Source organism: Abramis brama (genome assembly GCF_963993115.1).
Source record: "Abramis brama genome assembly, chromosome: 2".
Classification (NCBI taxonomy): Eukaryota; Metazoa; Chordata; class Actinopteri; order Cypriniformes; family Leuciscidae; genus Abramis; species Abramis brama.
In genome coordinates this window covers 54,016,141-54,030,250 of record NC_139964.1, presented here as the reverse complement: position 1 = coordinate 54,030,250, position 14,110 = coordinate 54,016,141, and the positions used below count along the sequence as shown (strand labels likewise).

At 36.4% G+C, this 14,110-nt stretch overlaps 1 protein-coding gene across 7 annotated transcripts in view; it reads left to right on the top strand.

The window, feature by feature from the left end:
- Positions 1 to 10,307, top strand: part of limch1a (LIM and calponin homology domains 1a) — a 55,724-nt gene extending 45,417 nt beyond the window's left edge. For 6 of the 7 annotated variants that reach the window (XM_084107237.1, XM_084107236.1, XM_084107235.1 and 3 more), the window contains 8 exons: positions 1,999 to 2,091; positions 2,167 to 2,372; positions 2,649 to 2,743; positions 3,539 to 3,647; positions 3,881 to 3,967; positions 6,311 to 6,419; positions 6,500 to 6,602; positions 7,438 to 10,307. In XM_084107237.1, coding sequence (XP_083963363.1) covers positions 1,999 to 2,091; positions 2,167 to 2,372; positions 2,649 to 2,743; positions 3,539 to 3,647; positions 3,881 to 3,967; positions 6,311 to 6,419; positions 6,500 to 6,602; positions 7,438 to 7,463 — 828 coding nt within the window. In that variant the 3' untranslated portion in view covers positions 7,464 to 10,307. The remainder of the gene's footprint in view (positions 1 to 1,998; positions 2,092 to 2,166; positions 2,373 to 2,648; positions 2,744 to 3,538; positions 3,648 to 3,880; positions 3,968 to 6,310; positions 6,420 to 6,499; positions 6,603 to 7,437) is intronic. The other variant, XM_084107233.1, reaches the window with a different exon arrangement.
- Positions 10,308 to 14,110: the final 3,803 nt, after the last annotated feature.

Below are 14,110 nucleotides of genomic sequence, written 5' to 3'. Positions count from 1 at the left end.
AGGGGGTATGACGCTCTCAGTCTCAGGCTTGGCGGGCATGACGCTCTCAGTCTCGGCTGGACTGGCGTGAAGTGCAGGCTCGGCAGGAAAATACTCAGGCAGGAAGGTCTCGGCGAAACATGATTTATGCAGGATAGTCTCGGCGGGACGAGACTCATGCACGATGGTCCTTATGGCAACACGTACTGACCTCAGCGGGGAATCGGCCACACTGGATACCAGTCCTGGACGATAATAGACCGATCCGGTGACTAGCTTGATGGTTGGCGCGATGGGAACGGTCTCTGGATCGGCAGAAGTGACGTGAAGCGTCTCTGGATCGGCAGACGTGACAGGCACGGTCTCTGGAAACGCCCCCTCAGCAGTAGAGGGCTCGGGGAATTCTGCTAAGACGTAACGAGAGTCTGGGGAATCAGTTGAGGTGTAGCAGAACTCTGGTTCAACGGGTGTGATAAGTTCATGGGAACCCTCATCCACAGGGCCCACAGAAGAGGATGAGCCGCTTATCCTCAGGGCGAATTCAATATATTGACAAAGTCCATTGAGGGGTGTTGTCAGGCATGAGATAATTTAACATGTCCTCAAGCCCATATCGGAAACTATCCTTTAAGACTGCTTCGTCCAAGTCTACCCCATGGCAAAGCTCACAAAATTCGTCAACATATTCCTCTATGGATCGGTTACCTTGGCTGAGGCGGAAGAGACTGATTAGTGGGTCCATGGTGGGTCTCGGTTCTTTCTCGGCTGCTGGATCTGAAGTGGCGAAGTATTCTGTTATGATACAGGAGATTGAGAAGGATCCATTTGCAGCTTTATTGAAGGAACGTCAAACAGGCAGGGGTCAGAGAACAGCAAACAGGGAAATCAGAGATCAACACAGAGAGAGTAGTCAGGTAACAGGCAGAAGATCAGGGCAGGCAGCAAGAGACAATAATCCAGAGGCAATCCAAGTCAAGACAGGCGGCAAGCAGGCAGAAGTGAGATAACAATCCGAGGTCGGCAACTAGATCAGTAGGATATGGTAAACGTTCAGAAATTACAGGCCGTGGCAATGCAATACTTCGCATTGAACTGAAGAGTGACAGAGGTTTATATGGGTGTATGTGAATGAGCTGCAGGTGTATGAGATGAGTGCTGATGAGCTGCAGGTGTATGTGCAATCAGTCCCAGGTAAGCGGCATGATGGGATGTTGAGTTTGTGATGGTTAATATTCTGGTGTGGAGTGCCCTCTGGTGACTCTCAGAGGCACTCCAGCTGGTGATCGTTACATATAGGAAGCAGTAAAGATTTTTTTAACATAGATCTCAAGAAACATGTAAACAGAACAACTCAGCATAACGCAATAGAGAACAGAAAACTGAACAAAGGAGGTAAATGAGGGAACAGTGAACATATTCAGTAACTAAGGGAATAAACTGGCACTCTCTAGGAAACTAGGTCAACTTACAATGACAGGGCGAACAGGGAAAACAGAACCAAAACACAAACTAAATAGTAGTAATAGTAATAATATTTTACAATATTACTGTTTTCACTGTATTTTTGGTCAAATAAATGCAGCCTTGGTAAGCATGAGACATTTTTCAAAAACGTTTTTTTCTTAGTTTTCCCAGTTTTCTTAGAGTTCCTGGTTACACTTATTTTAAGATGCTTTTGTTATAGTGTATATATGTATATGTACTGAGTAATATTAATTAGCAAAATGTGCTTACTATTTAATTAGGGTAAGTTGCTTGTAACTATGCCTAATTTACTGTTATTACTAGTACATGTAAGATGTGTAACAGGAATACTGTAAAATAAAGAGTTACAGAGTTCCTCCATTAGACCTGAACAAAGCGTATATAAATATTGTTATTCATTGTTATTGCAAGGAAAAGAGCGACCAGCTCATTCTTCAAAATATCTTCTTTTGTGTTCCATGGAAAAAAGAAAGTTGCACAAATTAATCTTTTGGTGTGAAATATTTCTTTAATCCCTCTTTACTTTCTCTGTAGGAGAAATATCAGAGAGAGCAGGAGAAGCTGAAGGAGGAGTGGGAGAGAGCGCAGAGAGAGGTGGAAGAGGAGGAGAGGAGACACCATGAAGAGGTGCGTCTTCAAATTGTTTTACATGACAGCTAATTAATTCTTAATGACGGCTAATTAGTTCTTAATCTATAATAGGAGAGGCGGATACTGGAGGAAACTGTGACCCCACTGACACCTCGCACCTCAGTTTTATCGTCCAGTATCGTGACTGAGGCTCCATCCCTCACCCAGCCCTCAGTCCCACAGGACACTATTGTCCTCTCCTTGGCTGACTGGGAGAAGAAACAGGAAATGCTTGAGAAACAGGCACAGACGAACCAGAGTAACAGACTGACACACAGGTGGAATATATGCAAAATCCATATACCTTTTCTCAGAATGGCTTGCGTTTCCACTGAGCAAGTGATAATGTGATTGACTATGTGACTATGGCAACGTGCCCGCAAAAAAAAAAAAATCTAAAACTCAACGTAATTTAATTCAGAGTAGTTGTGCCATATTGAGCTTGCTTTGATGTACTCTGGCAGCCTATCATTGGAAAAGGTGTAACAAAAAAATACAAATTCAGATGTTGACAATGTCAAATGGTTTGTCAATGTTCAATTTAACCTCTCTAGCCCTGATCAAGTAATTGCACCAGCTCAGCAGAATGGTCAGAGGATTGAACCTCAGGAGAGTCAAACAGCTACACCACAACTGCAGTTTATACAAGGTAAGATACACACACTAACCTCGGGTCAATCTGGGTCAAATCTTTTGAAAATGTTGTTATATGTGATGTTTGTTGGTTTTATTCATTTTTGAAGAAAAAAAATGTTTCTACAAAAAACACACTAAAAATGTGAATGCTGCTCATTGGTGGTTGAGGAGATTCCCCCCTTCTTATTAATAATAATATTGCCACACCTGTGCAGTGCATAATGTGGGAAGGCAGAGCAAGAAAGCTTGCCCTCAGGCCATTATTAACAAATATATTATTTAAAATAATTGAAAAAAATATATATATATTGTTGTTTTATTATAAATTATTTATTATTATTGTAATAAATTATTATTATTGTAACACTATATATGTTATATTATTATATATGTTTTATAAAATATACTTTTCTGAGTCATGAATATCAAGTGGTTTTCTTAGGGTTACTACATTTGCCCAGAACAAAGCTTTCATAAAAAATATCTGATACTGTTTTAAAACAAAAATTAACGACCTTGACACACATTCATAAAGATCTAAAAGGGATCATCTATTGATTTCTAGTCACAATTTCTTCCTGCATGTTGGTTACACCACACTACTTTTGACAAAAGGTTTTTAGAAATAGCCAAACATCTTATATCAACATTTCAGAAATCTTGATAAAATAAAAATAGCCCAGACTTAATGTAAGAACATCTTTTTTTAATGCATTACTCATCTGCCACAATAATGTTTCTATATATAAATCACAATGCATATTAAACCAGCAAATTAGCAGACACACTTTTTTCTGTGTAATTGCAGATGGCTCTTGGAGCTGTAAGTCTAAAGGCAGGCAAGAGGATTTGAAGAAAACTGCCTCACTTGATCGTAAACAGAGTCCACCCCAGAGCCAGACCACGGGGATGAGGAGGTGTGTGTGTGTGTATGTGTTTGGGGATGCATGCTGGCTTGCTTACACACGAGTGCCAAAATGCTGCTTGGCTTTGCTATGAGTGAAGGATGTTTAAACGATCAGATCAGTATGAGATTTTTTTTCTGTTTTTTTTCTGGCACATGACACATTTCTGCATATGACTTGCTTTCACAGTTCTTTGTCTCTATGCGCGCGTGTGTGTGTGTGTGTGTGTGTATGGCTGATGGCAGGACTGGGTCGTGTGAAAATGTTTTAGGGACACACCCATCAAAATCACCCACACCATCACAAGACACGCCACCTCCATCACCCAGCAGGTACGAGCCTTCCCACCAACACATACTCGATCGCATATGCGTGTGTGTGTGTATGTGGAGCGTTTCAGTAATAGGCTTCAAATGCATTTGTGCACTTCAGCCAGAAACAGTGACTGGGTCATGCTGTTGAACTGGCCTATAAGATTTAATGCATCTTCTTAAAATGCAAAAGTATTGGTTTCAATTTGGTGAATGGTCACCATACGTATAAGGCACAACAAATGCTTTCATTTCAGGAGTTACATAATCATGCCAAGTGCCTATGTGCACACAATCCCATTCATTTAAATTGCATATTTGCATTGCATTTTGCTTTTGTTACCACTTTAAAGTATATATATACATATAGGGGGCCCAAAAGTGTAGTACCATATCGTTGTTGTTTCTTAAAATCATTTAAACCTGGAAATAAAGTTTCAGGATTTGAAAAAAAAAAAAAAAAAAAAATGTTAATCTTAAAAAAGGTCTTTTAAGACTTTTGGTCCCCACTGTGCATAAACCTATTTATTCTATTCATAGTTACACAGATATTATGGTAAAGCTGCATTCACGGCATGTTGTAATTGCCGTAATTTCGAGATGACAACATGCAACGTTCTACTTGGAGCTGTTCTACGTCCTCGGGCTGGGAATTATGCGTTTCTATGTCAAAATTATCAATGCCTAAATTAATCTGCAGCAGTCACGTGGTACAAGTAGAAGCTCTCAGAAAATGTGCAGGTTACAAGGAAGTGAACACTCTTTACAAGTTGAAATCTCGTAATTACGGTAATTAGGGTGTGGCGTGAACGCACCTTAAAGGACAACTCCGGTGAAAAATGAACCTGGGGTTAATTAACACATGGTTACTGAGTCGATTGTTCCCTGGAATGCGTTTTCATGATTATAGAATGTAAAGAGTTGTATCTCTAAAAACAGATTAGCTTATAACGCTAGTATATGGGGCACAGAGTAAGTAAAAGTAAATCGCTAGTTAATACCACTAACAAGGCTCAAAATAGCCTCACACTAACACAGTAGCATAATGAGGGTCCCTACATGCAAACTGAAGCATTGAGAACTTTGTAAGTGTACAGACAGTTTAATAAGAAGATACTTTTTAGTCTCGACTAATCTGACTAACGCCGACTTAGCAAGGCGTTCGGTTTGCATGTAGGGACCCTCATTATGCTACCGTGTTAGTGTGAGGCTATTTTGAGCCTTGTTAGTGGTATTAACTAGCGATTTACTTTTACTTACTCTGTGCCCCATATACTAGCGTTATAAGCTACTCTTTTTTTAGAGATAAAACTCTTTGCATCCGATTTTCATGAAAACGCATCCCAGGGAACAATCGACTCGGTAACCATGTGTTAATTACCCCTAGGTTCATTTTTCACCGGAGTTGTCCTTTAACACTTTACAATAAGGTCCCGTGTTAGTTAACATTAGTTAATGCATTAACTAACATTAACTAATAAAGAGCAATATATTTGGAGCAGTATGTTAATGTTAGTTAATATAAATACAACTGTTCATTGTTAGTTCATGTTAGCTCATGTCCATTGAATAATATTAACATATACTTTTGTTTTGAATAATGTATTAGTAAATGTTGAAATTAAATGTTGAAACTAAGATTAATACATGATTTAGAAGTGTTTTTCATTGTTAGTTCGTGTTAACTAATGTTAACAAATGAAACCTTATTGTAAAGTGTTACCGATATTGTAATTGTTGTTGTTTCAAGAAGTCAGTGTTAAAGTTTTACAATGGGTGCGTCTCAATCAGCTCTAGTTCAGTATTCAGGCCACTGATCAGGGAGTCTGCCATTATAAGGGGTGTTTCAATCTCAAAATCCTTCCAGTGCACCTAAAAAGTCCCACAATGCACTGCAAAAACCAGGGAGCACTGATGCTCACAATGGCTGCATCCAAAATCGCATACTTCCCTACTATATAGTAGATGAAAAACAGTATGTCACAATGTCCAAATTCGCAGTACTCATATACAGAAGACAAAAAGTACCCGGGTGACCTACTTCTTCCGGCGATGGACACTTTAATATCCCATGAGGCCACGGGAAAGGATTTATGAATGGCAGAGAAGTGACGCAATTGGCGCTGGAAAGTCACGTGATAATGATAACATGGCGAATGTAGTATGTCCTGATTACATTCATACTACACACATTCATACTATATAGAACATATTTTTTTAGTGGTTGTGAAGTAATTATTTCAAAATAAGTACCTACTCAAAAGAGTATGCGATTTCAGACGTAGCCTCTCACACCCTAGGGACGCTAGGGAGCTGATTGAGACCCACCCAATAACATATGGCTTTGTGTGGCGCCCTCTGCAGGTCAGTAAGTGGAAAGAAACTTTGCTCCAGCTGTGCACATCCGTTGGGTAAAGGAGCAGCTATGATCATTGAAACCTTGGGGCTGTACTTCCATATTCAGTGTTTTAAGGTAATTCTCGTTTGTGTTAGTCTCTGTGTATACATGAGTAACCTCTACATCTTCTCATATGAATATCTGATGTGTTCTAGTGTGGCGTGTGTAAAGGGTTACTTGGCGACACAAGTGCTGGGACTGACGTCCGAATTCGAAATGGACTTCTTAATTGTCAAGAATGCTACATAAAATCAAGGGGTGAGTCAATGTGTTTTAAGGGTATGATCCTAAATGTGCAGGATATTGTGATTGTAGTTTTTCTGCATTTTGTAAGATAATGTGTGATCAAAAACATGAATCATCACATTATGAAATAAATGTTTTTCTCCAAAACACATTGAGAACAATTTTCTGCCTCCTTTTATTAAATTTTGGAGAAAAACATTTATTTCATAATGTGATTTCCCCCCCACTTTCAATACTTTTACTTCAATAAAAGGTTAGATTTTTGCATTTAAAAAAAAATTAAATATCAAAAGGATAAACAATGCAGATTTATTTTTTACAGCCATCTTTGATCATATTTACCAAGAGGGCAAAAAATTCTGACCAGCACTGTGCATATGTAATTTATCTAATATATCTAATTATAATATTTTCACACTTTTTACATAATTTGGCAGTTTGACTGGAAATTATGCACAATACAAATATTGTGATTTTTTTATTTATATATATATACATCACATATCCCATATTTCATATCAATCTCTTCATTGACATGCTCTCCTTGGTAGTTCTCTATTTGTTAATTATTCATTTATTTTTTATAACTTTTTTAGTAGTAAAATGTGTTTGTGATGGAAACCGAGGGACATTTATAATTTGTGTAATTGTTTATGTAATTGGTTATGATTATTTCATCTTTTTAGATTATCATAGTTTTTTCAATGTAATAATATTTTTATGATTGATTTTTTTTTTTTTTTTTTTTTTTTGTCATATTTTAAGGTCCCCTATGTCTGGGACAAGGGTAAAAGGGTACAATACATATTGTCAAGACAATTTTTAATGCGCTCCTCCTTCCTTGCAGCTGCTGGCCAGCCGACAACATTGTGAGGCCTCTGCACTTCTGACAAGGAAATGGAACCGGAATCAGGTTAAACCAAGCCAGGACCAGAACCAAGAAGAACGGATTTTATGTTTCTACAACATTTCCAACTATTTTCCTTACAGCACAAGCACATATACATCAACATCAGAACTGGAATCATGAACGCATGATGGGTTTTCCTCTGGACTTTGACTGTTTTTGTGCTTACTGAAATATGATAAAGAGTTCATAAAATATATGACAGCGAGTCTGTTAATACTGTTAGTTAGTTTTACACTTTAGAATGAGTACTGGTGGCACTTTACCTCACAGTGGCCATGTTACACACAGTTCAATAGCAATGAGGCCAGAAACATACTTCACACAAATGCAGACGTGCATTCTAGTTTAAATGCATCAGTAACAAACCTCAGTACTTAACGTGGCGATAGAGATCATGTCAAATGCCTGTGCCATTAGCCCAAATACAACCCCATTTCAGGAAAATTTGGGACATTTTATCTTTAACCTTTACTTAACTGACAAAAGTACAAAGAAAAGATTTCCAATGTTTTCACTTGTTTTCAACAAATTTTGAAAGTTGGGACAGAAGCATGTTTTCCACTGTGTCACATCACCTTTCCTTTTAATTACACTTTTAAATAGTTTGGGAATTAAGGATACTAATTGTTGCAAAGTGAAATTTTTGCCCAATCTTACCTGATGCTGTCCAGCTGCTCAGTGGTCGTCGTTGTCTGCTTCTCTATTTTATGATGGGCTGTACATTTTCAGTAAGAGAGATCTGGACTGCAGACAGCCAGCGTAGAGTGTCTAGTGTCAGAGGTTTCCTGGCTTACCCGACAAGGACTGAGATTTCTCTGGATTCCCTGAATCTTTTCACAATATTATGTATGTTAGATGGTGAAACCTGAATTCTTTGCAATCTTACATTGAGAAATGTGATTTTTGAATTGTTTGGCAATTCTCTCATGAAATTTGGCACAAAGTGGTGAGCCATGACCTGTATTTGTTCACAAAGACTGAGCCTTTGGTGGATTGTACTATTATTCCCAATCATGATACCCTCATCTGGTACCAATTAACTTGCTTATTGTGGACTGTTTCAAAACAGTTAAACTTTTATTTAGCCTCTGCTCCAACTTATTTTTGGAGTGTGTCGCAGCCATCATCTTCAAAATGCGTTTATATTTAGAAAATACAATTAATTGGTCAGTGAAAACATTGGAAATCTTTGCACTTTTAAAGGTTAAAGAGTATTAACAAATCACAGATTCTTGATTTTATTGCATTTTACAAAATGCCTCAACTTTCCTGGAAACGAGGTTGTACTTATTTAGTGTACAATAATGGCATGGGATTAAAAACATGTCTACATGTTGTTCTTTTAGTATTACTCAAATACACTGTAACATGAGCACCGTAATGTAGAGTGTGACTGAATCCGTTTCTATTGTTAGGTAGCACAAACGTCCAGTTTTCATCCAAGAAATTTTTGCATCTGTTATTTTATTAATAATAAATAATCTCAGTTTTTGTAATGGTCTTGCAGGTCTCTCACATTATTAATAAATGTTAGGCAACCGTTGTTGACGAACGCATGATGTGCGACTCTTAGGCCTAGCTGATTTGTCCTGATGCCTTAACTGACAACATGAAATGAATACTGATCAAATTGTCCTTATTTATGGTTTGAAAAAACCTTCTTCATGTCTTCATGAACTGGAGTGGATTTGATTTAAATGTTCCTTCCTCCATTTTGCATTTCCTGTTTTATCCTGTTTGATAAGTGAGGGGTTTGATACTTTATTTGTGCAGTATTGTTTAACAACCCGTGTAAACAGCATGTTGCTAGCAGGTAGATCTTACATTTCCATTTGATTATTTTTCCAACTTTATGTTATTAATATTTACGTTTTGCTCTGCATTTGAATGGTAAGACAATTGCATGATCCCAGTAACTTTCCTTGGTGACGCTTTACATTACAATGCCAATGTTACACATACATTACATGCTACTAAAATGAATTACTGAAGTAATAACATTAACAGTGTGCAAAGCAGCTCTATAATCAAACATTTTATGTAATAACTGAAGCACTGTAATGTAAAGTATAACCCTTTTAGCTTTTAAAAATGTCCCGTTAAAATCGGTTTTATGTGTTCTGTTGCCTTTCTCTCTTCTGCAATGTCGTGCCTTAGAAATGCGCTCCAGATAATGTCTAGTGTCGCCACCCTTGCATCCAAAGCTTCAAGTTACCAATGTGTATTGGTGAGAGTATTATGCATATGCACTGAGCACTCTGCTTTTACCCTTGTACTTTATTCAAACACTATGAATGTGCGAGCAAGAGATTAAAAAATGAAAAGCACACCCTTTGTAAGCTTTTCATGTCCATTTAGAGATGTTAAATATCCATATTTATATTAATCTAAATCAGCTGGAAAGGATTTCATGTTCTGTTGAATGTCACCAAAATATCAAATACAACAACGATTCAGCAAAAATAGCATATAATTTCTGCTTTTATAACTTCTTTTGCTTTCTGTTAATATTTGAAATTTGATTAAAACACATCATCATTTAGATACAGGGGGTTTTTACTGTCGCTTGTATATCATTTGTTTTATTTTGTGACATTGTAAGAATACGAACTAAAGTAAGGCAATAATTACTGGAAAGATTAGCCAAGGATGAGTGAGATGTGTGTGACAAATAACTTCATATTCTGTATTTATTATACCCTTTTAAAAATGAGCGATATAAGACAACCTACAAGACGCTGAAATGCAATGGCTTTTATAGCAAGTGTATGTTTTTAAATAAACTATAATAAACTATTTTAAATGCACCTCCACCTTGTGTTTGTGACTGTAAGTAGAAGACTGAATAATGATGTGGTGAAGATTTATTTTGTAACAGCATCCTGTAATATGAATATAATTTTAAGGGGGAAAATTAGCTGTTTTGTCACATACTATTTGTTATAAATCACTGGAGCAAAGCTCTCTCTTTTAGAACAAAAAGCAGTAAACGATTACAGTATGTGGAATGATTTTCCTATCCAAGTGTATGAATTCAATGCAATAAAATAAGATAAATGTAGCATGCATGTCTCATGTGTAGGCCTACAAACTTTTTTTTAGCATTGTTGGTCATCAAAGAAGATCTTAACCGATAAATAACATAAATAAGGTTAGGAAATGGCACTAGCTGAGATCTAAACAGTGATGTTTGAAATGGCACATCATGTCTTTTACTGCTCAACACATGCACGCAGTAGTAGCACAGTGAGTTAGGTGACCGCTTGACCTCTGTGCTTCAAGAGAAGTTATGCCTAACAAGGGCAGTTCTTCTGGAGCTTGGCCCTCTCTGAGACCGCTGTTGTCCTGTTTCTGGTCTTCGGTTAGGGTAAGAGTGGGCTGTGTGCTGTCTGGGTCAGGAACTGTCATTGTTTTGGAGCTGGCATGAGAAAGCGAACTGTGCACTTTGGATGATGACTCAATCCATGTGGCCGCACGCTCCTGTTTACGAAATTTAGCTCGTCTGTTCTGGAACCAGACCTGAATAAAATAAATTTCATACACTGTAAAAAAATTCTGTTAAATTTACGGTAAAAAACTGGCAGCTGTGGTTGCCAGAAATTTACCGTAAAAAAAACGGTAGCAACATTTTAGATTTTACAGACTTAAGTTAAATTTACAGTAAAAAAAAAATTCATAATGTTAATTTACCGGTTAATTTACCGATCAATTTACGTTTTTTCACTGTAAATTTTACAATTACTTCTTCACTTCCAAAAACGGTATTTTACTGTAAAATTACATGAAATGAACAGTTAGATCTATCACAGTTATTCACCATATATAGTACGAAAAACTTTCTGTTAACCAATTAACAGTTTTCCACCGTAGCATTTTTACCGTCTTTTACCGTTAAAATCACGATAATTTTTTACAGTAGGGGTTCAGTATTTATTGTAGTAGCATAGGCTAATTGTGTTTTGAGGACAACTAGAACACTGTGTCAGATTCAACAGGCATTCACAACCAACACTATTAGATATTTATGATAAATAAAAAGAGGTTATATATCCTCACCTTCCTAAAATAATTGCCCATGTCATTTTTTTCAGGTTTCTCAGAAAACACAAAAAACTGAACCTTAACTTTAGAGGTTGAGTAGATTTTCGTTCTTCTTGATGCAACTGCCATCTCGAAAAGCTTGTAAAATTGCCTAAGTCTCACCGTCTGTTGACTTAGGCAAAATAAAACGGCCTACGTCACACTCTTGACATAGGCCGTTTTACTACAGGGGTAGAATTGCATGATCTGTTCAACTGAGGATGTGGGCGATTTTACCAGAGGTGGCCAGCATCATGAGGAGAGGAGTTGTGCAACAAAAAAAATATAAAAAAAATGTCAAAAAATGACTTAGGCAATTATTTTAGGAAGGTGACGATATGGCCTAATACCTCTGAACATGTTGGAAAAAAAAAACAAAAACAAAAAAAAAAACAATTATATTATTTTATTTCTTCCCCTTTCTGGTTTGTAGCTTACTTACTGCCACTTTTCTCTAAAATTTTGAAATGGTAAGCTTTACTCTTGTTTAAATAATCGGTTTTACGACTATGAAGGTGGTCTTAAACTCTCTGAGCCTAAATGGAACGTAAGAGAAGAAGAGAAGAACATAATACCTGAACTCGAGCTTCAGTAAGATGGATCTCCTGCGCGAGCTCTTCTCGCGTGTAGATGTCTGGATACCGAGTCTGTGAGAACACGCGCTCGAGCGCTTTCAGCTGCGCGCTGGTGAAGATGGTGCGGACGCGTCTTTGTTTGCGTCTCTCCTGGATGCCTCGTTCATAACTCAAAAGATTGCGATGAACTGGAAATTAAATGAAATTGTAATTTAACACAAAAATAAATGTTATACAATTAGTAAATGGACTGTATCTACACTAAAAATGTGTGGTCGGTACATTTTTTTAAATTATTTTATTGAAAAAAGTATCTTACGCTCACAAATGTTGCATATTAGATCAAAATACATTATAGGCTACAGTAATTTTGTGAAATATTTTTACAATTTAAAATATTTTTTTTTTCTATTTAAATATATATTCCTGTTGTGGCACATCTACATTTTTTGTAACTGTAAAATCTTGAATGTATTAATGATTTTATTAATTGCTGAATCAAATTATTAATTTCTTTAAATAATAGGCTAATAATAATAAAAATAAAACCTTACTAACCCCAAACTTTTTAACGCTAGGCTATGTTATAGATAGGCTATATATAGACAAACAGTATTAATGTTTTTTTTTCTTTCTGTAGGCTAGTTAAAAGGGTTATAGCTAAGTTTTAAATCTTAGTCAAATCTCAAATGCAAATAATTACATCCTTAATTAATGTAATATACTAATTAATGAATATGATTAAAGCACAGACCAACCTGTTATGTAATGTGAGGGTTGATGAGAACCGGGCGCCATGAAATGGCAACTGGTTGTGTTACCTAAATTGCACCTGTTATATTGTAAGCTGAAGGGCTGACTGCAGGAGCTGATAGAAGTTCGGCCAGTGTCCATCCCAGACTCGTATGCAGACGTTAGGTAGCTGTACTCCATCATAAGTATTGCAGTATTGAAGTCTCTCTGGTGCAGTCCTCTTAACTGTTCTTACGCGAGGACTCTGTGGCTTTTATTATCCCCGAATTCAGCTGATTAAGTCGGTTACTGACACGTGGCGGTGGGTCTCATTGTATTATTCTTTTGACATGTCTCTCCATCATCTCTGCCCCCACCTGCATCATATCATTCAGCAGCCTATAATGATCCATCATAGCCTCTACACTTATATATATTTTGTATACAAATTTTCCCACTGTAAAAAAGAAATAAAAAAAAATCTGACTTAATATTTAAGTACAATCAACTTGGATGTTTAAGTCATTTCAACTTAAATTACATTAAACTGACTTAAAAAAAAAAGAGTTGAATCATATAACTTGAAAGTTGAAATATACAATGAAAGTTGCTTAACTTATTTTGATGAGTTAAAGCAATGTAAAAGCATAGTCATAACTTATTGATCATATTGGGCCTATTTTCTTTTGTTTTGTTAAAAGTTATGTTTTGTTAAATGTTATAAAGCAAATATCTGCCGTTTCCCACACTGTGTGAATATAATAATACCTGAGAGTTTTTACACAACTCAAAACATATTGATTTGTCATTTAATAGACTATTTATTTATTTATTTATATTCATTCATTCATTCATTTAGTCAGCTTAAAAATTAAATGAACGCTTCACACCTCTGAAGGTGTTTTTTTTTTTGTATTGCCTTTACCAGAAATATTTGTGCATTTGTCATTAAAATGTTGCTGTTATTGTATTTGTAATAGTATATTATTATTATTTTTTTACATACAACAATGTAGCCTTTTATACAGTCCATATTGCACACTTTGCATGTAATTAGAATTTCAATAGGACTAAGAATAACGAGGTTGTAAGCAGTTTCAGAAATAAAACATTTTGCATAATATTATGCATATGCAGTGCTTGCTTTTATAGTTAAAACCCTGGTGAAAATATGAAGCAATTTTTCACAACCAAAAATGTTGTATAAAGTTTCTTTGTAGGCT